This window comes from Mytilus californianus, unplaced genomic scaffold (assembly GCF_021869535.1).
Source record: "Mytilus californianus isolate M0D057914Y unplaced genomic scaffold, xbMytCali1.0.p SCAF_18, whole genome shotgun sequence".
In the NCBI taxonomy this organism is placed as follows: Eukaryota; Metazoa; Mollusca; class Bivalvia; order Mytilida; family Mytilidae; genus Mytilus; species Mytilus californianus.
In genome coordinates, this window is record NW_026262666.1 from 301,692 (window position 1) to 329,136 (window position 27,445).

At 32.1% G+C, this 27,445-nt stretch overlaps 1 protein-coding gene across 2 annotated transcripts; it reads right to left on the reverse strand.

Moving 5' to 3' along the window:
- Positions 1–1,053: 1,053 nt before the first annotated feature.
- Positions 1,054–26,314, reverse strand: LOC127726507 (coiled-coil domain-containing protein 28A-like). Of its 2 annotated transcripts, none has more exons than XM_052233869.1 (6): positions 26,259–26,314; positions 12,507–12,642; positions 10,308–10,448; positions 9,486–9,646; positions 7,603–7,625; positions 1,054–7,060 (listed from the first exon to the last, which is right to left on the reverse strand). In XM_052233869.1, the coding sequence occupies exons 2-6, from the start codon at positions 12,592–12,594 to the stop codon at positions 7,018–7,020; spliced, it is 456 nt and encodes a 151-aa protein (XP_052089829.1). In that variant the 5' UTR covers positions 12,595–12,642; positions 26,259–26,314; the 3' UTR covers positions 1,054–7,017. The 2 variants fall into 2 exon arrangements, with proteins under 2 accessions (XP_052089829.1, XP_052089828.1); XM_052233868.1 differs by having other exon boundaries at positions 26,249–26,314.
- Positions 26,315–27,445: the final 1,131 nt, after the last annotated feature.

The following is a 27,445-nucleotide window of genomic DNA, read 5'->3' on the forward strand; positions in this document are numbered from 1 at the left end:
GTTTAGGGGCCAGCTGAAGGACGCCTCCGGGTGCGGGAATTTCTCGCTGCATTGAAGACCTGTTGGTGGCCTTCTGCTGTTGTCTGTTCTGTGGTCGGGTTGTTGTCTCTTTGACACATTCCCCATTTCCATTCTCAATTTTATTTAACCTGCTATTTTGATATTTAATCTTAATGAATTTAGAGGTTTTCAATACCAAAACACAGACTTAGCCATAACATGTAAACAATGTAAAAATGAACCATGGCTGAGGAGACGGGGCGAAATAATCTCCATGGATATGAGATGTGCTAATTTCTGACAACTACACACAAAATATCATTTATCTGTCGTCAGTGGTTATTCTCAAACTGACTACTGTGAATTCATTTATTTTTGTGGCTACTGATTTTCATGGATTGAGGGAAAACTTACATTTTGTGGTTTTGCCAAAGTCTGCATACAAGCCTATAGAAAACTTGTAATTCCTTGAACATTTATTCACGGTTCATCTGTACCCAAGAAATCCACGAAAATTAGTATCCAACGAATAATAATGAATCCACAGTAATTACAAACTTTGTTTTACATTTGTCATTTCGGGGGCTTTTATAGGTGTTTTATATTTCTGTATCATTTGGTCTCTTGTGGAGAGTTGTCTCATTGGCAATCATACCACATCTTCTTATTTTTATGTTTGTACAATTTTTCTGAAAATTTTCAGTGAAGATAGCCCTTAACCTGCTGATCATGTTTAGTCTGTCAATTTTGCTCTTATTGCTTTAATTCTTTAGATACCGGATATAAGCCATAAACTTCTGTTTTACCCCAAGTCCTATTTTTAGCTACAGCAGTCATGTTTTTTGAAGGATCACATCTAAATCCCTGGAAACAATTTTAAAAATTTGAAAACATTTGGCCCAGTATTTTCGGAAGAGAACATTTAAATTTTTTTTTTTTATGACAACATACAGCCAACGTTGACGGATGCCAAGTGATAGCAATAGCTGTGAGCTAAAAAGGTTCCTTTGAGACATGTGTGCTGAGAGAGAAACAAAAGCTAATACAACAAAATAAACCTAATGGAATGTTTATTAGAAAATACATTGTAACACTATTCATATGTATTGTACATGTAGAAAAGTTTGATAAAATTATTCTTTGCTGAAATGTATATTTTAGCCTAAAGCTTCAATGTGTTGAAATTGGCACATGATATGATTCTCTGCATGAGATTTTCAAGATGGTATTAAGATTAAAGTGGTGATTATTTTTCATAGTCCTATTATTCTTAAATCTGATGAAAAGAAAAAACATTGGCAATATATAAATTGACCACACATCAATTAAATAGCAACCATTTTTTTCTATAAGACATTGTAAAAAACAAATCTAGTTTCAGTATACTACATATAATGGAATTATGCTACTCAAAATTAATTTTACCTATTTCTGAAAACCTTAGTTTTAAAGCATATTCAGACTTTAATGGCCTTAATAATTGTATGTTCAAAATAAAATCATAAGTACAGTTCAATCTCAACACATATTTAGAGCATGTAATCTATGTTCTTATTCTAAAAAATAGAACTAGAAAAAGATCAGAAAACCGTGTGTGTTTATACCCCCTGCACACAAAGTTTTTAGGGGTTACTTAAGAAAGATCTCATCATTCCCTGTTTGTCTGTCTTGTCTTGTCCATGTGCATTATAAGCATAACTCTTATTATAACTAGTGGGATATTGATAATCTTTAAACAGTTGGAAGGACATTACCTGAGGATGTGCATCAAGAAATATATTCCCAGTCCAACTTAAAGGGTGATAATTGAATTGACTTAACAGGGGGAGTTATCCTTTTTCATTCACTCACATTTCTGGTTAAAACTTACTTAAAAAGTTTTGTTATTTAAAATAAGTGAAAAAATACATACAAAAAAATCCATAGGTTTTTTTTTTTTTTTACATGTTCTTTCCAGTAAATATTTGTCCAAACTTCTTCCTGACTAGGGACACCAATACTTAATGAGACAAAGATTGAACATTTAAGGGTGACTGCCTCTGTAAAAAGAACTCAATTAAACATATAAGAGAAACTGGGACGTAACTGGAATGATATAAAATAAAGGACGGTTCAGGATATCTTGAAGAAATGTTAAATCATGAAAGACTTGTGTAAAAACAAGAAAAGTAACTTATATAAGCACAAGATGGAAATTTTCATTTAAACAAACAAAAATTGATTGGATTTCATCTTGAATTTTCTTCTTAAATTCGTTAAATATAAAATCTGTAGCTTCTTTTACAGACCAAAAACATTCATGACATACAATACAGTAGTATATGTAGCAGGGATCAGTATGAACAATGCCAAGAGTAACGTTTATATAACTATCACACTGTATTAATAGGGAACAAAATCTAATTCATCTAAAAAATGAGATTGTTCTTACATATATAAAAAAAATTGCATGAAGATTTCTAAATTTAAATTAAAAAATAATGGCAATTCAAATTTGCATGGATTGAAGAAAACTTCAACAAAATTATAAGAAAAATTAATGGAGACATAAGTGTTGGTGTATATTTTTTTTTTTAATTAAGTATGATGTCAACATTCTTTACTGGACAAATAATTGCATTATTTAAATTAATGATATCAACTACAACTTGAATGTCTACAGACTTTTTATAGAAAACCAAAAGACATTTTTTTTAAAAAATATTTTTTTAATTTATATTTTTCTTCAACATTGATATATAACGTCTGAAATTTCTGATCGTTTTCCTGAAGTGAAACTGAAATATCTTTAAAAAAAACAAAAAAGAACGCAAGATATTTTTCTTGGCATTTTGAAAAGTTTGAATAAAAATTTGCTTTGTATCATAATGTCAAGCAATAATGAATGGTGGGTATTAACAGTATTGTATGCCCTTAGATGAAATAGGAATGCCTTCTCAATCTTCACAGAACAATAATCTGATTAATTTCTATTTCAATTTTACAATAACCATGGAAACAATAAAATGAATATTTTTTTTATATTTAATAGCAACCTTGATTTACTGTTGATGCTAAATCATCAATTTTTTCACTTTATGTTAATTCTCTATGTTTGGAACAAATATATTGTGGATATTGTAGTCCAAAAAAACACAGAAATCACAAAAATACAAACCAAAATCACAAACATTTGAAGATTTCATTATCAATTGAATTTCCTCAGTCAATGAAAATAAACATGCACAAATAACAGCTCCTTCACTTAATTATCTGTCCTTTATCAAAGAAATAACTTCCTTTGAAAGAAATACATCTATACAGTATGATGGCAATTTCTTCAATTCTTATCAAAATGTCTAATATAAAGATAAATTAATTTGCAAGAGCATGTAATGATAAACAAAAATGATATAAAGCTCAGAAAACATTGATCTGATTGAGGAAAGAATAAATATTTTTTTTTTTTCATAGGGATGGATTGATACAAATGGAAGATAACTCATGATTAAATGAAGAAAAAATATATTTTGATTCTTTGTAAGGTGGGCGTTTCCAAACAAATGAAATATTTCAAGTAGATATACAGATCTAAAACATAGCAATGAAATTATAAAGCAACAAAAAACATTGGTATACTAATATAAAAATAAAAAATATCCCTCCACACACTTAAGCAAATGTTAATTCTGATTTGAGCAATGTATATGAACTGTCATGATTACATTGTAAATTTAGTGCAAATGGTATTAATAACAACTCATTAAAATTCACATCAACAACCTCTCAACAGTTTGTTTAAGTGCCAGTCTTTGTAAGAATCAGGCAATTTAGAAGAATATCAAACATGGCAAAAAAAAAAACCAACCTACCTAACCATCCTATTTTGAAGTTACCCTCATCCAGAGGAAGAATCTGTACGTCTTTCTTTCTGCATGTCTTGTAATTTGAGAAATCTAAAGATAACTTTTGGTTAGAATGATAACAAGTTAAGGAGTTAGCTCCCATTAATTGTTAATTTCTAGTGCATTTCAACCAAATTTTATCTTGAAATACCAGATCAGGAAAAGGAAACAAATGTTATTTTCATGCACCATGATATATTTTGAAAATAAACTAATGTAAACATGAGTGGGTATTTGTTTGTCATGTTTTCACCATTGCCTGATATTTAGGCAGGTTGGCACTTAAAGGTTAAAATTATGGTACAAAAAAGCTGTTAACTAAATTACAAAACATTCATATAGAAAATTAACTTTGATATAATACAAGTTGCTTTAAATGTCACATGTGAGGACACAGGTCTAATTTTTGCCTAAATGGAGGCACAGAACCCTAAATTTGTCAATTTTTTAGGCATATTGTGCAGGTATAAAATGAAAACCTGGACTATATTGTCATAATTATTTTTTTGGGCCAATTTAAGGATGATACATTTCTACTATAAACCTGCCATAATATAAAGGTTAAAGGTTAATAAATGTCAAGTGAACAAGACAACATGAACGGAAAAATATACTGATAATTTTGAAATGAAATGTACTATTTTCACATAAAAAGATTTGATTGTCGACTAAAATGGAATACATTTATTAAACAAAACTCTCTTCTAATAAATAAAAAAATACAACAAAAATATAAACTATGTCTATAGAAAAGCAAGTAAAGAAAGTGACAATTTCAAAATACAAGTTCCTGTAGGTATTAGTTTGAACATTTATAAGGACTTTCAATTGGCTAATTCAGAATCTAATGCATTCTGGGTAATATTTTCAAAAGTTTACACCAAAGTATCGTGATTGGTTAAAAATGTCCTAAACACTTTAAATTCAACCAATGATGTGACATTATTTTCATTTTGGGGAACAAACAATAAAATTACCCATATTCCTTTAGATTCTGAAACAGCCTATTCCCCTATGTAATAAAATTATTGGGGATACATTTATCTATTTTTGAGGATAGAAGAATAGTTGCATTTTCCTGAATACTTGAATTTGTTGTTTGAAGATAATCCTGCATACAAGCCTACATAATATATATCTATTCTGTTGAAAACTAAAAAAAAAACAAATTTAACCATGGAATGGAAACGGGGAATGTGTCAAAGAGACAACAACCTGACCAAAAAGCAGAAAACAGGTCAAGGCCACATATCAAACAGGAATCTCAGAACAACCGATGGGTAAGCTTCAGTTGCTTTCACTTTACATTTTGTAAACAAACTGATTTTTGCTGATTTTTGTTGTTGTGTAAAGCCCTTTCAAGCCTTCTTTGATGCAAAGTATTTTCATGATTTTCGAACATTGCTGATGTACTCATTTAATAGCGGATCCTAGTTTGACAACAATCTATATTTGTATTATTTTCTACTTCAGAAAGTGGCAGTGAAAATTAGATCCTTTATGCTATTCTAAATAAGTTTTCATTTACACAAACCATATCTTTTCATTTCTTCTATAAATGCCCCAAAAATGTGTTTATTTCATTATATCAAAAGCTGAGGAAGGAAAATTACATATGTTATCTATTTAAATCAAAACTTGTATTTTGAGATGGTCCTTAAGAAATACCTGTGATTGAAAGTTATAACAAATACTGAGATCAATATTGTTGATTAAATAACTTTAGTGGAATATACATACAAAACATTTCAACATTTTGTGCAGATGGATTTTTTTTAATAAAATTCTGATTATGGATGCTTAACTGTTTACAAAATACTATATATTTCATAACACTTTCAATTACAGTTATGAATAAATTCATTCAGACATTTAATTTCATCTATTTCAAAAATGTTTTTTTTTTTTACAAATTTTCATACCTGCCAACTTAAAAAATTTTGGCATGAAATACATGATTTAATGCCTTGTCCTGAGTGTATGGTTGTAATATTTAAAGTAAACTAAAAAAAACAAGTTTCACAAAAATTGTTTTTGAATAAAAGGACATATAAGATAATGCGAATTGTCTGAATATTGACTAAATGCTCTTATTTATCATACTTATTGAAACAAATATATCAATATAAACCTTTAATTTCCTATCAGATTTAAGTTTTTTCTACATAATTTTTCCTTTATAAAATCCCAAACTAAACATGAATCAAACAGATAATAGGGAAAAAATGGGATAGATTGAAAAGAAAAGAACATTTACTTTTTCGTCAATTGCAAATGTCAAAAAATTATAAAATAATTACAGCGACTAATTTCACAAAAAATCTTACGAGAAAAAAACACTCGTAAGTCATGAACATTTCAGTATAACTTACGATAAATTTTTGTCGTAAGATGTTTTGTGAAAAGAGCCCCTGAATTGTAAAAAAAATGATACATCCTTACTTCTGCATTTGCAAACTTAATACACAGTAGATAATACTGTGAACCAAATTATTTTTGCTGACACTTTTTTTTTCATTAGGCCATTGTGGTCAATTATGCATTTTCATGATTTTTTTTATTTTGTTGGTTATTTATACAAAAGAACATCCAATTTTTACAATTCGATATAATATGTTTCTTTTCCAGCAAAAATTCAAATATTAATTGAGTTTACAATACTATTGATTCCTTTATTTTTGTGGAGTGAGAAAACCATTGTATTTCCATAGATATTTGATTTTGTGGTTTTGCTACAAAAGTCAACATACAAGCTTATAGAAAATTTGTATTTAGTAAACAACATGACAAATTAAATAATATGGGGTTGGGGCCAAAAACAGCCCTTATCACCCTTTGTCTTTTGTAGGTCACCTTTACTTGTGAAATTCATGAAAATGGATATCCAACGAAAAATAATGAATACACAATAGTTTAAAAAAATTCGACACTAAGTCACAAAATTATAATACAAAATATCACACATGATTTCTGAAGTCATTCAACTTTCTGTTTAACTAATCACTGGAATGAGTCAACTTTCTGGCTAACTAGTCATAGGTAACAAGTCAACCTTTCTGGCTAACTAGTCACTGGAAACAAGTCAACCTTTCTGGCTAACTTGTCACCGGAAACAAGTCAATCTTTCTTCTTATCATCTCTTCTGTGGACTGTAGTCTGTCTTGTGTAATTTTTGTCTGTGTTTGAGTTAAGGAAAGACAAGAATGACAAAAACATGACTTTTCATCTGAATATAAAAACTTGTACAAAAAGGGGTGTAGGAGGATGTCTCTTTCCAAAATTCACTAGAAATATAAATGCCAAATCATGAAATCCCATGAAAATAAAATGTTGGTTCCCGCATCACAATATAATTAAATCCCATAGTCCAGAATTCCCAACAGATGTCTTGGACAAAGTAATTAGTTCATTCAACTCATTAGCTATCATTAAATTAAACAGAAACATTTGCTTCCCAATTTCAGATGTTAATAATAATAGATTGAAGTCAGATATTTTATCAAGAATCAAGTTATCTTCCCAAAGGAATGTTCTGAACGAATCAAATTGACAACATTGAGGTTCATTCAAAAGGAATGTTTTAAACGAATCAAATTGAACATTGGTGTTCATTCAAAAGGAATGTTCTCAACCAATCAAATTGAACATTGGTGTTCATACAAAAGGAATGTTCTCAACCAATCAAATTCCCAAAATTGATGTCCATACAAAAGGATACATTGAAGAACTAATGGAATGAAGCTAAAAAAAAACAAATAAAAATATATACACTTTCAAACTATATAAACATGTTTACTAGCTTCTGCAGAATCACTTCTCAAAAAAATATACTAATATGTTATATTGTAGAGATGTTATATCTATTAAGTTTATATGCAACTGTCATACAAGTGAGAGGTTTAGCTAGCTATAAAACCAGGTTAAATCCTCCATTTTCAACAAAAGGAATTGCCTGTACCAAGTCAGGAATATGACAGTTGTTATCCATTCGTTTGATGTGTTTGAGCTTTTGATTTTGCCAATTGATAAAGGACTTTCCATTTTGAATTTTCATTGGAGTTCGGTACTTTTGTTATTCAACTTTTTATAAGGTATTTTCTATGATGATTTGAGACATGATTCCATCTTAAGATTAACGAGTGCCAATGATTTGTTTTGATTGATTGATTGATTATTTGAGTTTAAAATCACTTTCAGCACTATTGGCTACATCGTGGCAGCCAGTTATTATTGGAGGAGGAAGTGGAAGTGCCTGGAGAGAACCACACAGTGTTGGCAGGAAAACTGGCAATCCTAGTCAATTAAGATTGGAGTCTAAAGAACCTGCCATGGCGAGGTTTAGAACTCACAACCTCAGTGTTGACAGGCTAGTGATACAGTCGATGATCTACTTAATTCACTCAGCCACAGCAGCCCCCAATGATTTGAAGTCTTTGAAAATGTTTACTTTTAAAGTTTTGAAGTACAGTAAATTATATAACTTATAGCTTCTGATTATGATTGGTCAATCTTTTAATTGGTCTAGATCATACCCTTTTTTTTGTCCTAAGTTTCAACAGTGTTAGATTGCCTGACATTGTGTACTTTGATTTTCAACTAATCAAGTAGTTTAGACAGCTTTTGATTGGCTAAGATTGAATTTCAACTGATCAATAAGCCGTGACCACTTTTGAATGGCAGAATTTCTGGCCCTTTATTTTTACATTGTCAATTATTTTAGTGTTAATTGAGAGTGATTAAAGCCTTTCTTTTACCTAATCAATAAGTAAAGACAGTTTTTGATTACTGTAGTATAAAATTCAGAAATAATTGCGGGTTTTTATTAATGTGAATATCTGACTGAGTGAGTATCACAATAATATTCAAAACTTACATTCTGATATCTGATACATGTATATGTATATTTGTATGCAGCTTTTCCCGAAACGGCAATAATAAATCTAACATTTTTGTCCATTTTTCAAAAATTCCAATAATAAATGTACGCAATATTTTCTGAATTTACAGTAGTTGAAACTCTGTACTTTGATTTGCAATTAATCAATTAGTTTAGACAATTTTGAATGGCTGAATTTCTGGCCTTTTATTTTTTTACCTTGTCAATCAGTATACTTTTTAAATGAGTGTGATTAAAACTTTTATGTTTTACCTGATAAATAAGTCAAGACAGTTTTTGATTGACTACTATTCTTTAATTCAAATCAACAGGTCTAGAAATTTTTGATTGACTAAGTAGTTTAGTTTTCGATTGAGTGTGAGTCAAGCCATGGAAGTTTTACCTGATCAATTAGTCTAGACAGTTTTTGATTTGCTGTAATTCTGGCCTTTAATTTTCACTGATCAATAAGTCTAGACAGTTCTTGATTGGCTCAGTTTATGGCCTTTAATTTTTAACAAGACAATTAGTTTAGTTTTCAATTAAGTGTGATTCAAGTCTTTAAGTTTTACCTGACCAATAAGTCGAGATAGTTGGTTTAAATTTTACATGATCAAGAAGTTTAAGCAGCTTTTGATTTGGTAAAATTTTGGCCTTTGATTTTCACTGATCAAAAAGTCTATAAATTTATTGAATTGGCCAAAATTCTAGCCTTTTATTTTTACCTGATCAATAAGTCTAGACAGTTTTGAATTGGCCGAAATTCTAGCCTTTTCATCGTTTCCTCTCTGTAAGTCTTGATGAATGTCTAATTCGAAATGGAGTCGTGCTAAACATTCTTGTTGCTCTCTTATCATATCCATCTGCTGAAATGTTGAACCACCGCCTAAAAAAGTTAAATAAAAAATGTCAGTAATTTATATTCTGAAAGTTAGAATTGTTGTTCAAATCAAGTATGTTTTTTTTAACATTAAAAAAGTATTTCAGGTATTTGGAGTAATAATTAAAGACCTATAAACGGCAATGGTGATTTTGTGCACTGTGGAATCAATTTTCCTGGACAACAATTTCTTGGATTCAGGAAAACTAACATTTTCGTGGTTATCTCAAAGTCTGCATATAAGCCTATAGAAAATTTGTAATTCGTTGAACATTGAATTGATGGTTCAAATTTGAATTGATGGTTCAACTGTACTCACGAAAATAGGTATACCACAAAAAACTAGACATCATTGAGATGGGAGCCATCTCTGTGGGCCCCTCTGTAAAAAACAGTTGTCAACTGAAACTTAAAGTTTTTGACCTTGACCTTTGACCTAGGAAGTTGTACAAACATTATGACACACCCTCTGGTGTTGGTTAATATACATGTCAAGTATAAAGTATGAAATTATAACATTTCTCTAGATATAGAGCGGACATAATTTGTTACGGATGGACGGTCGGATGGACGGACAGACTGATCACTATATGGCAACCCTCCACTAGGTGGGGCCCTACTTATAAATCCACAATATATTCCAAGCAGCAAGTAATTAAAAACCTACCAAAAGCTTGTAATTTGCCTGAATGGAAATCCTCCAGTAATTGTAAGAGTCCTTGTTCCATGGCGCGGACGTCTGCCACATCTGTCAAGAAGGAATGTTCTTTACATGGTCTACTACAGGCTTGTCTTCTCTCCTTCTTACCTGTGACAAAAAGAAACAAAAATCACATCGGAATATTCCTTTCATTATGCTTGGTGAACTTCAAACTAAACATTGCAATGATTAAGCAAAGAAACATATTAAAACATTTTCTTCTTTCTAGTATGTTATTTTTGACCGGGCCAGATTTGGTGGTGTTACATCATACAAAGTCTATCCGTATAAATTTGGCAAAGAATTTCGCTGAATCTGGTGCTAGGAGCCGTCTTAAACTTGCAGTGAGGTGAGTTTTTTTGCTCCGTGTTAAAGGCCCCACAAAAAAAGTGCTGTTCCTTTGCTTTTTGTGTTTTTCTGATGTACATGTACTGATTTTGTGTCATGGATGAATAACTTATAATATCCTTTGTTTTTCTATAATATTAGGCAATCATTTGAACAGATTTATCTCTCATTGTCCATACTTGTCAAAAATGAATAATCTTTACATGGTCTGCTATTATTAGGCTTGACTTATCTCTTTCTCTTAAGGGTTAATGTTTCTTATTTTTGCATGATCCTTTAATTTGATTATGAAAAATACATAGGTAAGCAGCCGGTTGTACGAACGTGGCATTAGCCTAATGGGTATTTAAGTCTTCATTAAGCCTTTATGATGCATCAAGCTAATGAAGACTTAATGACTCATTAGACTAATGACACGTTCGTACAACCAGCTGCAGAAATTTACATAGAAGAAGAATGTGGTTTATGTGGTAAAAAAATCTATGGCTTTTATTTCACAATAAGCCTTTGGTACAGCTTTCACAACAAAGATCCTGTTTACTCTATACTCCCAAGATGTGCACACTGTCAAAATTTCATTTCTCTATACAACTGAGAATGGAAATGTTTATTGTTATTATTGTTGCAATGATATTGATTTTAGCATTGCCATGAAATGTAGGTCAAGGTGATCTATTATGGAACTTTGTTACTATACAAAAAATGAGCTCTAAAAAAGATAATTCCTCTTAGAACTTGACCTTAATTGTAAAACTTGACAGGGATTGGTTCAGTCTTTTAATTACATACAGGGAATAATTTCTGAACATATATAGTACACTTAACTGTTATTGTGAATTTCTCACAATAGGGTAATATCGTTCAAACAATAAAAAAAACTGTCTCTTTTGCATTCAATAATGTCCTCCTACATTGTATATACATTTGTAATACCAGTAAAAAATGAAAACACCACCTAATAAATGTCATACGTCCGAAGCGCTTTTCTAGATTTACCTTCATCAGGAACACTCAAAGCCGAATGTTTGAAATCCAAAGATAAATAAGAATTGAAACAGTTGAAGAGCTATATATAAACAAACGGAGCTAATTATAAAATAATAGCTAAATCCTTCTAAGGCCAACTTTGTCTGAGGAAGTTTAAACCTTAGTTTCTTAACAGTAATTTATTGTTTTTATTGATCTGTAAAGAAATGAAGGATATATATCCTTTTTTCTACAGAACTCGATTATTTCTGTATTCTTACTTAATTGTAAGAATCTTTGGTATTCATGAAAAACTAATAAAACCAATTACAGAGATTTTTCATGTATGAATTATTACTACTACTTCTGAGCCATTCATTTATCAAAGTGATTTTATAATAATTTATTGTCATGGCCAATAGGAGTTTATAAATGTCATAGATCAGTGTCTATTTATTTATTGTACCGGTACATTGTATTATGAATACAATCTACTTTAATTACATTACCACGAACAGAACACTTTTAATACTTTAAGCTTGGAAAAATTAGTTATTAGAGTAAGCTGCTGAATTCAATATCTATAAAAAGTCAGAGGTTCAATCGGAGGAGGAGAAAATAACAAAATTCCTTTACCAATATTGGCAGATCCAGGGGTGTAGAAGGAGTATGCTCCCCTTTGATTCCCAAACAAAATTTGTCAAACAAAAAAGGGGGTTCCAACCCCCAAACCACCCTCTGGATCTGTCACTGCCTTTATTTTAATATTGTTTATTCAGTCTACTCAATTCCTTAACATTTATCAAACATCTTCATTTGTTTTATATATAATAACTATAATCTGTGATTTACCAGATTTTGATGCCTTCCTCTCTGGAATGGGTTTAGGCACAGGGAACGTCTCATCTTTCCTCCTGTAATTAACAGGATCTGTATCCATCGTAACAGAAAACCAAGTCTTCAAATATTCTTGTCCAATAGAAGGATTCTGAAAAAAGAAGAATATTAATTATGAAAATAACTCTTTAAAAATTGCCTGTGTCCAAAGCTGTATTCTTGTAATCTTCATCAGGGATGCTCAGACTCCAAAATTATAATGCCAAGGGTGTAAGAGAACCTAAACACATAAATGGCTATATTACCAAAAGGGCAGGAATGTAAAATGAATAGCCAAATCCATCAAACATCAACTTTGCCTAAGGGATTTGGTAATCCACCAAATGCCAACTTTGCCTAAGGGATTTGGTAATCCACCAAAGGGTCAACTTTGCCTAAGGGATTTGGTAATCCACCAAAGGTCAACTTTGCCTAAGGGATTTGATAATCCACCAAAGGGTCAACTTTGCCTAAGGGATTTGGTAATCCACCAAAGGTCAACTTTGCCTATGGGATTTGATAATCCACCAAAGAGTCAACCTTGCCTAAGGGATTTTGTAATCCACCAAAGGTCAACTTTACCTAAGGGATTTGATAATCCACCAAAGGTCAACTTTGCCTAAGGGATTGGGTCATCCACCAAAGAGTCAACTTTGCCTAAGGGATTTGATAATCCACCAAAGATCAACTGTGCCTAAGGGATTTGGTCATCCACCAAAGGGTCAAATTTGCCTAAGGGATTTGGTCATCCACCAAAGGGTCAACTTTGCCGAAGGGATTTGGTCATCCACCAAAGGGTCAACTTTGCCTAAGGGATTTGGTCATTCACCAAAGGGTCAACTTTGCCTAAGGGATTTGGTCATCCACCAAAAGGTCAACTTTGCCTAAGGGATTTGGTAATCCACCAGAGGGTCAACTTTGCCTAAGGGATTTGGTAATCCACTAAAGGGTCAACTTTGCCTAAGGGATTTGGTAATCCACCAAAGGTCAACTTTGCTTAAGGAATTAAGGAACCTTCTTCATAATGAATAAATTTGTACAAAATGAGTAGAATTTACAATTCTTAGTCACTGATAGTTTGTGAAAAAAGGGCTACAGCCATACAGGAAAGGGGATGTTTATAATATTAAGACATGTAATTTTACAGGTACTGTAGCATGGTTTGGTCACAAACTCCCACCTATTTTCCTGCTAATTTACTTAATATCATTATATATTAAAAATATTGTTTTTTTAAACAAAATTTAAATGTAGATAGTTATATGTAATCATTTAAATGCAAATATTTCAAATGACAAGTGGCATTTTTGTAAATCTTTTTTCACTGCACAATTTTTTATATTCCTTGTTAATTTGATTATCTAATCATGCTATTTGGCATCTAACCATTTTTTTCTCAAGCATGAATTTATAAAAATTCAAAGAAGCCTCTACAAATATGTAGATACATTTTACTACAAATTTTGTTTTTCTCATTTAAGCAGAAAAAGGGTTGTTGTTTATAGAATATACTTAACATAAATCTGAATTTCAAACATAATCCCTTCGAGCTTAAATATAGTACTAATCACTGAAGAAATAAGAGAAGAAAGAAAATATACATAAAAATTATATGTTATATCTGAAATATCCTTGTTACATATTTTTCTCGATTTACAAAATTATACAAGATGAATAAAATGTAAATTGAACTCACCATTCCTTATTGTTATATGCAGAAACAGAAGTTATTATTAGAACATATGATGAGAAATCAATACTGTTACATCAAGAGTCATCATCAAATGTCAATTTCTAAAAGCAGGAAATTCTAATTCATTATTCATGACTGGAATTATTTTACTTAATAAAACAGGATTTTTTTTAGAAAAATGATATTAATCCATTTAATATTTATAGCTGAGGTTAAGACTTACTAATTATTAATACCTCATTGCTACTGAGAATCACAAAACACATCAGTATTCTACCAAGAATTTAAGTGCTAAGGAACACATATTAAATATGAAGGGCATTTTAGGTCAGAAGCAGACTTAGGGGGAGGGGCAGGGTGCACCCCTTATGGAGCTAAATATATGGTTAATGCATAAACTTTTTACATGTCTCACTCCAAACTTTACATGGTTTGGGGGCCCCCTTTTTTCAACGTTTGTTTTTGCATTGAAAAGTACAAATGTATCTATCTTCCTGTATAAACCAGAAATGCATAAGACAGGGCTATAAGGACACAAGGGTGCATAAAAAGGACATCAGGAGCTGTGTCCCTCTTTTTGAGTCAGCTAGGACACTGCACATGTAAACATATTCAATCAGGTTTGTAGATATTTATGTTGTGGGTAAGCACACAAAGTTTTGTTACATTTTAGACACAGTAATCGGTTAAAAAAATACATCAGAAGATGTGGCGTTTATGTCCACAAGACAGCAACCAAAAACACAAATAATGAAAAGACATCAAGTCGTCAACAGTACTAACTACTTTTCTAATGATCTGGTGGCAACTTAGTTAATGTACTTTTGGATCTTTAAGATTATTATTAATATACATGTCCCAGTATATATATATAGATCATATAAACTTCAACAGTGATTCTTGCAATCACCTGGCCCATGTACATTAATTCTTTTCAACACTTTTAATTTCAAAAAATCAAAACTTTGAAAGAAATTAATTCCATACAAGAGAGCGGAGGGTTTTCATCACAATAAAAAACAGGCCTCTTGACCAAACAAATAAGAACTTTGTAAGTTTTACTATTTAAATTGTAAATGGTCTCCCCTTGATAGTACTGATATCATTAATTTTCATCCACATCAAATCTGAATTAAGAAGGAGTGCAGGGATTTTCATGATGGTTTTTGTTGAGGAACCACATTAAAATCAACCTCAAACTATAAAGATACATGTACATGTATATCTGTAGATACAGAGATTTGTCTAGCCTGCCTTTACAGCAAAATCGATTCAGGTAAATTTAATTATAACAAGTAACAGTATCTTGATGAACTGTACAGAACAATGGCACCTAGTGAAGTGCAAGTTCTGCTTTTACATAATACTTTGGATTCATTATTATGCGTTGGATACCAATTTACATGGAGTTTGAGGGTATAGCTTAACCAGAAATTTGAATGGTCAATGAAGTAAAAATTTTCTATAGGCCTGTATGCCGGCTTTAGCAAAAGCATGAATTCAAATATCCACGATAATACAATTTTTCCTCAATCCATGAAAATTGGTATCCACATTCCACAATACACCATCACTTTTTGTACAGTAACCAGGTAACAGAATGAATTATGGAACAAAAAACTAAATCAAACTGAATACATGTACAAATGTATGTGCACATGAAGTGTATCTCCCTTAGTCTTTATGCATAGTTGGGCACCACCTTGTAAAATTCAAAATTCCCTATTACTGTATTAAAGCCATCATCCTCCAACAAATTCTAGTAAAAACACATTATCATCAAATCTGGTAATTCATTTTGTCAAGTATATAACTACATGTATGTTCCAGCGTTTTGTTTACACAATGTTAAATGAATGGACTTACTCCAGAAAAAACATAATTATCTACCAGCATCAAATTTGACAATAGGATGAGGATCACTGATTTTTTGTTGCAAATAGTAATCTAAAGTATTATTGCTCTAATCGCACAGAGGGACTAGGGTGGTTGGTCCCATGATACTTATATAAATATAATGTACAATCTACAACATATGTATGACAATGTTAGTGTCATTTACTTCACTTCTCTGGTCCCTGGACACTTTGTGTTAATTGCTTCAATCCTCATCAGGTCCCTGGACACTTTGGGTCAATTACTTCACTCCTCTGACTCCTGGACACTCTGTGTCATTTACTTCACTTTTCTGGTCCCTGGACACTTTGTGTCAATTACTTCACTCCTCTGGTCCCTGGACACTTTGTGTCAATTACTTCACTCCTCTGGCCCTTGACACTTTGTGTTAATTGCTTCAAGCCTCAGGTCCCTGGACACTTTGGGTCAATTACTTCACTCCTCTGACTCCTTGACACGCTGTGTCATTTACTTCACTTTTCTCTTCCCTGGACACTTTGTGTCAATTAGTTTACTCCTCTGGCCCCTGGACACTTTGTGTCAATAAGTTCGCTCCTCTGACTCCTGGACACTCTGTGTCAATAACTTCACTCCTCTGGTCCCTGGACACTTTGTGTCAATTACTTCACTCCTCTGGCCCCTGGACACTTTTTGTCAGTTACTTCACTCCTCTGGTTTCTGGACACTTTGTGTCAATTACTTCACTCCTCTGGTTTCTGGACACTTTGTGTCAATTACTTCACTCCTCAGGTCCTTGGACACTTTGTGTCAATTACTTCACTCCTCAGGTCCCTGGACACTTTGTGTCAATTCCTTCACTCCTCTGACTCCTGGACACTCTGTGTCAATTACTTCACTCCTCTGGTCCCTGGACACTTTGTGTCAGTTACTTCACTCCTCAGGTCCCTGGACACTTTGTGTCAATTACTTCACTCCTCAGGTCCCTGGACACTTTGTGTCAATTACTTCACTCCTCTGGTTTCTGGACACTTTGTGTAAGTTACTTCACTCCTCTGGTTTCTGGACACTATGTGTCAATTAGTTCACTCCTCAGGTCCCTGGACACTTTGTGTCAATTACTTCGCTCCTCTGACTCCTGGACACTCTGTGTCAATTACTTCACTCCTCTGGTCCCTGGACACTTTGTGTCAAATACTTCATTCCTCTGGTCCCTGGACACTTTGTGTCAGTTACCCTACTCCTCTGGTTTCTGGACACTTTGTGTCAATTACTTCACTCCTCTGGTTTCTGGACACTTTGTGTCAGTTACTTCACTCCTCTGGTTTCTGGACACTTTGTGTCAGTTACTTCACTCCTCTGGTTTCTGGACACTTTGTTTCAATTACTTCACTCCTCAGGTCCCTGGACACTTTGTGTCAATTACTTCACCCCTCTGGTTTCTGGACACTTTGTGTCAATTAATTCACACCTCAGGCCCCTGGACACTTTGTGTCAATTACTTCATTCTTTTGGTCCATGGACACTTTGTGTCAAATACTTTACTCCTCTGGTTCCTGGACACTCTGTGTCAATTGCTTTAAACATCTGTTCTCTGGACACTTTGTGTCAATTACTCCATTCCTCTGGCCCTGGACACTTTGATTCAGTAATTTTGTACTATGACAAAATTCATTTCATATCATCAACTTTTTTGCACCATGGCCATTTTCATTAGATGATCCAGGGCCTAATCTAGGATTTTGAAGAGGGAGAAGTGACTTCTCCTTCCATGAGAGAGAAGGGAGAAGTGGTCAACTTCTTGGAGAAGTGAGATTCCATTACCGTTTCGGTTGCATCGTGTTTTCAAGCTTATCACTAAGGAAATTGTTTTATATTCAATAAAAGATGTACTTGCAGTTTTTTCATATGGTATTGTACACAATGTATATATAGAAAGTTCTTAATAAAAAGGTTTAGACAATACATAGTTGTTATTTATTTATTGATACCATAATGTGTTCTAAATAAAATTTGTTGATTGGGACATGAGGGAGTAGCCTATAGTAAAATTATCAAGATTATGATGCATTGAATTCATGTGCATCTGCCTCAATTTATTTTTAAAACTCCAGAAAAATATGATGAATTTCACATGACTGGGATTGGGAATTTAATTTATAACACCACTTGTCATTGTTTTGTAAAACATTATTGAATGCCCAGGACATTTATGTTAGTTGTAGTAAATTGAGATTATCGTTAAAGATTGTAAATCTATAAATGAAAATATCTTTCAATCTCAAGTTAATTATCCGATAAAGAGCTAATTTCTATCATTTTTTAAAAATATCATCCATATCAACGAAGTGGTCATGAGAAAAAATCCACTGCTGATCACAATCTGGTCGAGTGTCGTACGTTTGCAATCACATTATCTATCAGCTGTCTTTCTACCTTTTATATTTCAATTTTTATTCAATGAATATAATAAATCTACCGTTAATTCCCACCCTTTACCTACCGAATAGTAAATTTGATCGACTCGTGTAGGTTATAAAAATAAAACAAATCAGCTGAGTGATTACGCAACATCCTCAGATGAAAATCATCGTAAAACGATAACTTAAACAGACGGTCAGTTTTCCGTTTCAACAGTTTTGAAAGTTATATCCGAGGATGTTCAAAGTCGCCGTTGTATTTATTTAATTTGATCGTTTACAGTATTAGTCCTGGGTCGTTTCGAAAATCTCGATTTTCCTTGTCAGCCGCCATTTTTTTTACCTGTGAGACTTGTCAATCACAAGCGGAGCGTCTTTTTACCACAGAACACCACAGAATACCATAGAACACTCAAAATATACCACAGAACACTCAAAATATACCCTAGAACTGCACACATTACAATAAAACTACTGAAATATACCACAGAACATTAGAATTACTTTATAAAATGCAAATCTAATAATTCAGAATTACATTATTTCTTTAATTCGGGTTACACCAGTGACATGACGATTGACTGGATGAGATAAAAAATGATCATATAACTTTTTTGTTATTTGGCATATTTTTACATTTGGAGAGCTTTGAGACACTAAACTAATGCATTATAATAATGAAAATCTAAAATAAACATTAAAAAAAATGGTTTTGAGCAAAAAAAAATTTACCGCACGATCAATATGATCCAAGATACGCTTTGAATATATTGAACTGATCGATAAAAAGTGTTAAAATCTCTTTTGTTTTACAATATTTTTTCGTGAAATAAAGAAATCTGCGATTTTATTAAATATGTTGTTTAACAATAAAAACTTTATATAAATAAAACATGTTTTTTCTACAATAAAGTTGATCTGACGGATTTTACCAGCGAATATCAGCTACGAATAATATTGATCTGATCGACAGGAAGTGCTAATATGCTAATATCGCTTTTTCTTTTAAATTTTTTTCATTAAATTAAGAAATCTGCGAGAATAATGAATATTTTATATGAAAACATAACCTTTATAGTAAAAAAAAAAATTCTACAAAAAAAGTTGACCTGACGGATTTCTAAATGCATACAAAATTTGGTAAAAATCCGAAATATTGTCAAATGATTGGAGAAGATACACACACAACATAAGAATCCAAAAACAGTCATAGAACTTGAACTTTTTGACAATTAAAAAGACACACTTATAATATGTTATTAGTCAACTCAAATATTACTGTCCTACAACAACTTCAGATATCTTTTTAGAAAGTATTTGCCGGTAGCCCTTAACACAGGATTGTTTTATATATAACTCTAATGGAGAAAACTTTGATGTACAAACATTAGCCAGAGACATATATACACATATATATGTCTCTGCATTAGCCAAGTTTAAATAATTGTTTGAAACAACTCTTGATAGCAGCTTAACTAATTACTTTAATAAAGTTGAATTATTTGTTGACAACAAATTTAATTAAATGTCACATTAACCATTTTGATTATTTATTGTAACAACTCTTAACATAACATTAATAAAATAAAATGCTCCGCAGGGCGCAGCTTGATACGACCGCAGAGGTCGAACCCTGAACAGTTGGGGGAAGTATGGACACAACATTCAAGCTTGATACAGCTTTGGATTTGGATTGTGATTAAATATTTGACACAGCATAGGTTTCTAACACAGATTGAATGTGGTCTAAGAACTTAAAAATTTTAAATTGGACATTCACCTATTATGGTCCAATATCCAAAATCTAAATACATGGTTAGATTCAGCATATCAAAGAACCCCATATATTCAATTTTTGTTGAAATCAAACAAAGTTTAATTTTGGACCCCGATTTGGACCAACTTGAAAACTGGGCCCATAATCAAAAATCTAAATACATGTTTAGATTCAGCATATCAAAGAACCCTAAAAATTCAATTTTTGTTAAAATCAAACTAAGTTTAATTTTGGACCCTTTGGACCTTAATGTAGACCAATTTGAAAACGGAACCAAAAATTAAGAATCTAAATACACGGTTAGATTCGGCATATCAAAGAACCCCAATAATTCAATTTTTGATGAAATCAAACAAAGTTTAATTTTGGACCCTTTTGACCTCAATGTGGACAAAGTTGATAACGGGGCCCAAAAATCAAAAATCTAAATACATGGTTAGATTCAGCATATCAAAGAACCCCATATACTCAATTTTTGTTGAAATCAAACAAAGTTTAATTTTGGACCCCGATTTGGACCAACTTGAAAACTGGGCCCATAATCAAAAATCTAAATACATGTTTAGATTCAGCATATCAAAGAACCCTAAGAATTCAATTTTTGTTAAAATCAAACTAAGTTTAATTTTGGACCCTTTGGACCTTAATGTAGACCAATTTGAAAACGGAACCAAAATTTAAGAATCTAAATACACAGTTAGATTCGGCATATCAAAGAACCCCAATAATTCAATTTTTGATGAAATCAAACAAAGTTTAATTTTGGACCCTTTGGACCTCAATGTGGACCAATTTAAAAACGGGGCCCAAAATCCAAAAACTAAATACACGGTTAGATTCAGCATATTAAAGAACCCCATGAAATCAAGAATAAAACCCCATTGAAATTGGTCAAGAAATAAGCAATTTATAGGAAGTATCTTCTTTTGCACAATCCTGTGCTATTAAATATTTCTTGCTATTGCGCAATACTGTACAATTGACAATTTCTTGCTATTGCGCAATATTGTGCTATTGGATATTTCTTGCTATTGCGCAATACTGTGCAATTGAAGATTTCTTGCTATTGCGCAATACTGTGCAATTGAAGATTTCTTGCTATTGTGCAATACTGTGCAATTGAAAATTTCTTGCTATTGCACAATACTTATTATATAATAATTCACACATCCTGTTTGGTGTGTATCTCCTACCATATCATTATTATTTGATTTTAAATATAAATCAGAAATAACCAACTTAAAATGGAAAATTTTAAAAGAAACAAAAAAGGAAAAAAAGAAAAAAAATGAAAAAAAAATAAATCCCCCCCCAAAATTTTTTGAACCCCCATTATGATTCATCACCCCCAAACTCAATCCCAGCCTTCCCTTTGTGGTATGGTACCTTGCAGTACAATTTCAGAGAGATCCATAAACTTGAACACAAGTTATTGTCTGGAAACTAGAAAAATGTGTTTTTTGGCCCCTTTTTGGCCCCAAATTCCTAAACGTTTAGGGAAATTACCCCCAAACTCAAACCCAGCTTTCCCTTTGTGATATGGAACCTTGTAGTACAATTTCAGAAAGATCCATACACTTACACACAAGTTATTGTCATGAAACTAGAAAAATGCTTGTTTTTTGCCCCTTTTTTGGCCCCTAATTCCTAAAATTTGGAGGCAATTACCCCCAAAATCAATCCCAGCATTCCTTTAGTGATATGGAACCTTGTGGTACAATGTCAGAGAGATCCATACACTTACACACAAGTTATGTCTGGAAGTTACAAAAATGCTTATTTTTGGCCCCTTTTTGGCCCCTAATTCCTTTACTGTTATTACCATAACCCCCAAAATCAATCCCAACCTTCCTTTTGTGGTATTGAACCTTGTGGTAAAATTTCATAAAGATCCATTCACTTAAACTAAAGTTAGAGTGCGAAAACCAATGTGTCTTCGGACGACGCCGGACGACGACGACGACGACGACGACGATGACGCCGGACGACGACGACGCCAACGTCATACCAATATACGACCACAAAAATTTTTTTGCGGTCGTATAAAAAAGTGACAAAAAAAAACTGGTAAACAAAATAAATTTAACAAATAATTACGTAATGCATCTAAACATTTTCAAAAATGATTTAAAATTACAAAAAAGATAAAAATGTATTTAAAATATAAATAATCTTTGTATATTATGGTTTTAATAGTTAGGGGTTTTTGGTATGATCCCAATTATTGGCCATTCAGTTGGGGGCGTAGCGATAGTGAGTCGACCCTAAATAGAAAAATTAAATTTATTTGAATAATAAATGTCAAATTACAAAAAGAATGAACAATAACACGGTAATAATGTCTGAAGTATTAATATTTCAAAGTTCTGTGGTAAATTTTGGGTGTTCTGTGGTGTTCTGTGGTAAAAAGACGCTCCTAATCACAAGTTGTCTCCCTTTTACCGATTTTGATAGCGATTTGACTTTGCTATGAAGTCAGTCGGCCGGCGAGATTTAGCGATTTTCAAAATTCTTTGGCGACTTAAATCGTCATTTCGCCGGCAAGATTATGGTCTGGATGATCTATATATGTACAAATGTATGCAATTTCATATACAATGTACAATGGTGTATGCTTTTTCGTACCATATACTAGGCCAACTGTGTGTATGCCGTAATGGTATTGTGTACCATATACATTGTACATCATGTACATCAGTCAAGGGTCGAACTTAAATAAGTTATTAGAGAAAAATAACATACATATGTTATTACAGATACTTTCATGAGTTGTCTGCTCTTTATTTCTTAATCTGTAGTAACATATGTTTGTTATTAGTTAATATATCAAAATATATTTTTATTTTTAGTGGGCTCTTGGGATTTCTTGAAACTCTGCGCAGATACTTAATGCATAACCTTGATAATTAATCTTCCAATTCAATTAATACATTTTTGATCAACCATGGTAAATCAATGAGACAAGGCTTTTAAGGGATACACTAAGCTGTAATAACAAGGCTTAGTTATTACAGGCATGTAACTTATAAAATGAGACACTTGGGAATTAATGGGAAGCTTGCTCAGAACCTCATTACATGCTCTGATCATTATTTCTTACAATGAATTAAAATATATTGTGATATATGTCTGAGAAATGGCTTTGAAGAGATGTAGAAAAGCTGTAATAACACCTGTTAGTTATTACAGGCATATATTTTCTGTAATAACATAGGTGTACTATACATGATTGGCAAATTATAAACTGTTATATCTTTCTAAAGTTTAGTATACATAAAGAAAATAATAATACCAGTAGAACTTGAATACAATTTAACAAAGTAAAGGATGTATACTGCCTCTTTGAAACATGTAACATACATATGTTATCACAGATTTTTTTATATTTTAGCCCACAATAACGACATGTATGTTATTTTTCTCTAATAACTTATTTAAGTTAGACCCTTGACTGTACATGTAGACTAAATAGATCGTTGGATTTTTAGTCAAATATTTATTTTTTATTTGATATAGATAAAAAATCTACATTGCTTATTAACATGTTTTGCATTGTTGCAACATTGCTATAAGTATGACACAATTGTTTATCAATTTTGAATAAAAGACAGGAGAAAGATACAAGAGTGACATTCAAACTCATAAGTCGAAAATAAAATGACAATGCCATGGCTAAAAATGAAAAAGACAAACAGGCAAACAATAGTACTTTTAGTAACTTTATCACTACATGTATATGTTTATGTACATGTATATACACAGAATTCTAATTACGAGCATTTAGTAAATGTATCTCATATAAATCATAACACAAACTTATACAGCTATCATGTCAATTTGCTGTAACACTAAGTTAGGTCTAATATATAAATGTGTGATAGTCCCAAGTACTATTCAAAGCAGCCTCAATATCTTAATTGTATCATCTTAAAAAAAGTTTTGCTAATTATACATACAGCTTATATATATGCTTAGACAAGCCAGGAGTTTTATGTTGAAATTTGGTACCACAATTTCGTACAGTTTTACAATAAAGACATTTTTGGTGCTCGAAAAAAGGAGAAAAAACCTGGGTTCTTGAATTGTTAGGGTCGTAAATGTGTCCTGGAGTCTGGACTCCCCATGACTTTTTGACTTGACTCACCATTGCAAAAACATAAGTGCATCCATAAGAGAAAAGAAATTGATTAAGCGATTGACTAACACTATTGTGATAAAAATGCAATATTGTAGAGGAAAGTAAAATTTGTTTACTTTTAAAAGTATGTTGTATGGCAATAAAAATGTCAAAGGAAGCCAATTAGTTACATGTACGTATACATGTATAAAAATGTAAATTTTCAAAATATTAAAATAAATTGATATTTACATTTCACATGTAACCAGTAACACCATGGATATATTGTTTCAAATATCATGAAAACAAAGTGAAACAAAATATGAATAAAATAAATGGAGAATTTGTCCCCATGGACACAGATGATGCCCCCGCTTGCATACAACATTATAAAGGGACATAACTCAAGAACGATAAAAGTGACACTACTAAATTTGTACTTGATCTGAGTTTTGTGGTAATAAGTATTGTGTATAGGTCTCATAATGTTTGGTTGGGACAAACTTAAGTTACAGAAAGGAAACTAAAAATTTTGCATTGTTTTCCATTTATAAAGGGGCATAACTCGTGAATGGTTAAAGTGACAGGCCTCTACAATAACTTTTTTTCAACTTGTACAATAGGACAAGTGCATACCAAAACTTACTTGTCTGAACAGAATTGTAACTTGTCCAAAAAATATCTTTATATTAACCTTTTTTGCATTTTAAGTTAATTCAATGAACAAAATGAATTAAAACAATATAGAACAGGATTTAATTTATAACTTTTGATATCCTTTTCAAAAATATGAGTCGAGAACAACTAATTCTAGTCATGTCACAGGACTTCATTTCTAGTTTTCATCAATGCCAAAGGCTCATTAGACTGCACATGAGGCACAGTCTTGAAGGCCTGTCAGTCTACACTCATTTGGTATGTATCCTGGTCTTTTCTGTTGATAAAATATTGATTATTATGATTAATGCCTTACTACAATCAGCTTTGTTTTTAATATATTAAAATGTTTATTCAAACGCGATCAAGTATTGTTGTCTACATATGATCAAATATGATTTTATGAATTTCATGGTCAATAATTTCTGCATCTTTAATTTCAAACTTGATCTGTATTTTGTGGTAATAAGCATTGTGTATAAGTTTCACAACATTTGGTTGAGGCAACTTAAGTTAGAGAACGGAAACTAAAAATTTTGGAATTTTTCCATTTATAAAGGGGCATTACTCTAGAACGGTTAGAGTGACGCTACCAAAATTCAAACTTAATCTGTATTTTGTGATAATAAGCATTGTGTATAAGTTTCATAACATTTGGTTGAGGCAAACTCAAGTTAGAGAACGGAAACCAATTTTTGTGTACGTACAGACGGACAAAGGTAAAACTTAATGCCCCCTCCGCTACGGCGGGGGCATAAAAACAAATTGCAATAGTTATGTTATAGAAAATGACCGTTTTCCTTCTTCAAAAATTAACGTTGGGCACAGGGGTTTGTTACTATATGCCGTGTTTACTATCCATGGGAACCCCTTAAAAATCTATTTGCCGAGTTTACTATCCATGGGAACCCCTAAAAAATCTTTTGATAGTAAAAACCCGGCAAATAGTAACAAACCCCTGTGCATTGGGCTGGTCAGCTAGTAGTCCAAATAATTATGAAAATAAAATATCCTTTCAAGACGTCATGATTGAGGTATAGACTATAGTGCCATTAGTGGCTGAAAGATAAGATTTATCGTAAAGAATTAAGAATGTTGTGTTACCTGATTTTTAGCACCCGAGATTAAGTAAAATATAGTCTAGAAAAAATCAAACTGTCTTTGAATAGGCATAACCATACAATTTCAGTAAGTACCTACCAGAACTTACATATCAAATATATATAACTAACAGTAACAACAGATTCGACAACTGTCAACAAAATCCGGAAGCGCTTCTTTGCTCTTTAAAATGAACATTTAATGTTCAATTTAGGCAACACAGGCACAGGCACTTATTAATTGTCTCTCAAAAAATATACCTTAAGGTAGAATAGGTTTTTTTCTTCGGGAACAAGTGCCTGTAAACACTGAACCTCCGAAAAGCTTCGAATGATTTCCGTATTTTTTCTTTCATTATAATTTATATATCTATTTGACCAAATAATAGTGTAAAATCCACTGTAGTGTCTATAGACTGACTTTAAATTTTGAGGTGGGATTCTCGGGGTTTTACGTCAAACCGTACGGGAATCCACAATTTTTAAAACCGATTTAAAATGAAATTGTCAAGGATATCACAAATATATTTTATACCCATATTTATTATGATCAGGAGATTTGCAAGATCGATCTCAAACAAAATTTTAGTGATTCGACAAAAAAAATATTTTAAACAAATGCTAATTTTCAGCTGTGATGTAGTCATGTTGTTATGTCCTAAACCCTGAATATTCATTGACAATGATTGAGATGCCAATGGGCAGATGAAAGTTATTTTCAGTTTGAAATTTATAATAATTGGCAATGAATATCAATCCCATCAACAGTCACATATGATTATGTTTTAATATACCGTGCACATGCCAAGAAATTGCCTCCGTTGAAATTCTGCAAACACCCCATAGAGGATTTCTTGGCATGTTACAGATAGAAAACTCAGGGTTAGAATTCATGGAACAGAAAAGGGGCAGTGGCAAATATTTCGTCATGGTATATTTTGAACACAGAGAGAATTATCCCGGCACCCTTTGCAAAAAAAACCATTCTTTTTCTTATTTGTGCCTTCGGACTTTATGTTTTGAATTGTAGTTTCACTTTCCATATTTAATTATTCAAATGTAAGCTCCACGTGGTAAAAATCACGTGATGCAGGAATATAGTATCTTGGAGTTTAGGCTATTTCTTTCTTTTCGGGCGGAGACTCCAAGCAAACAACATGCATGCATATGTGTATAACGGCACTGCAGATTTTCGTATTAAATAAAGAAAGTTGCCGGTCCGGTACATGAATAGATTGGTTAGAAAGCAAAGTTTTAATTTTAATTAGATTGGAAAGCTTAATTCGAGGGTTGAAAA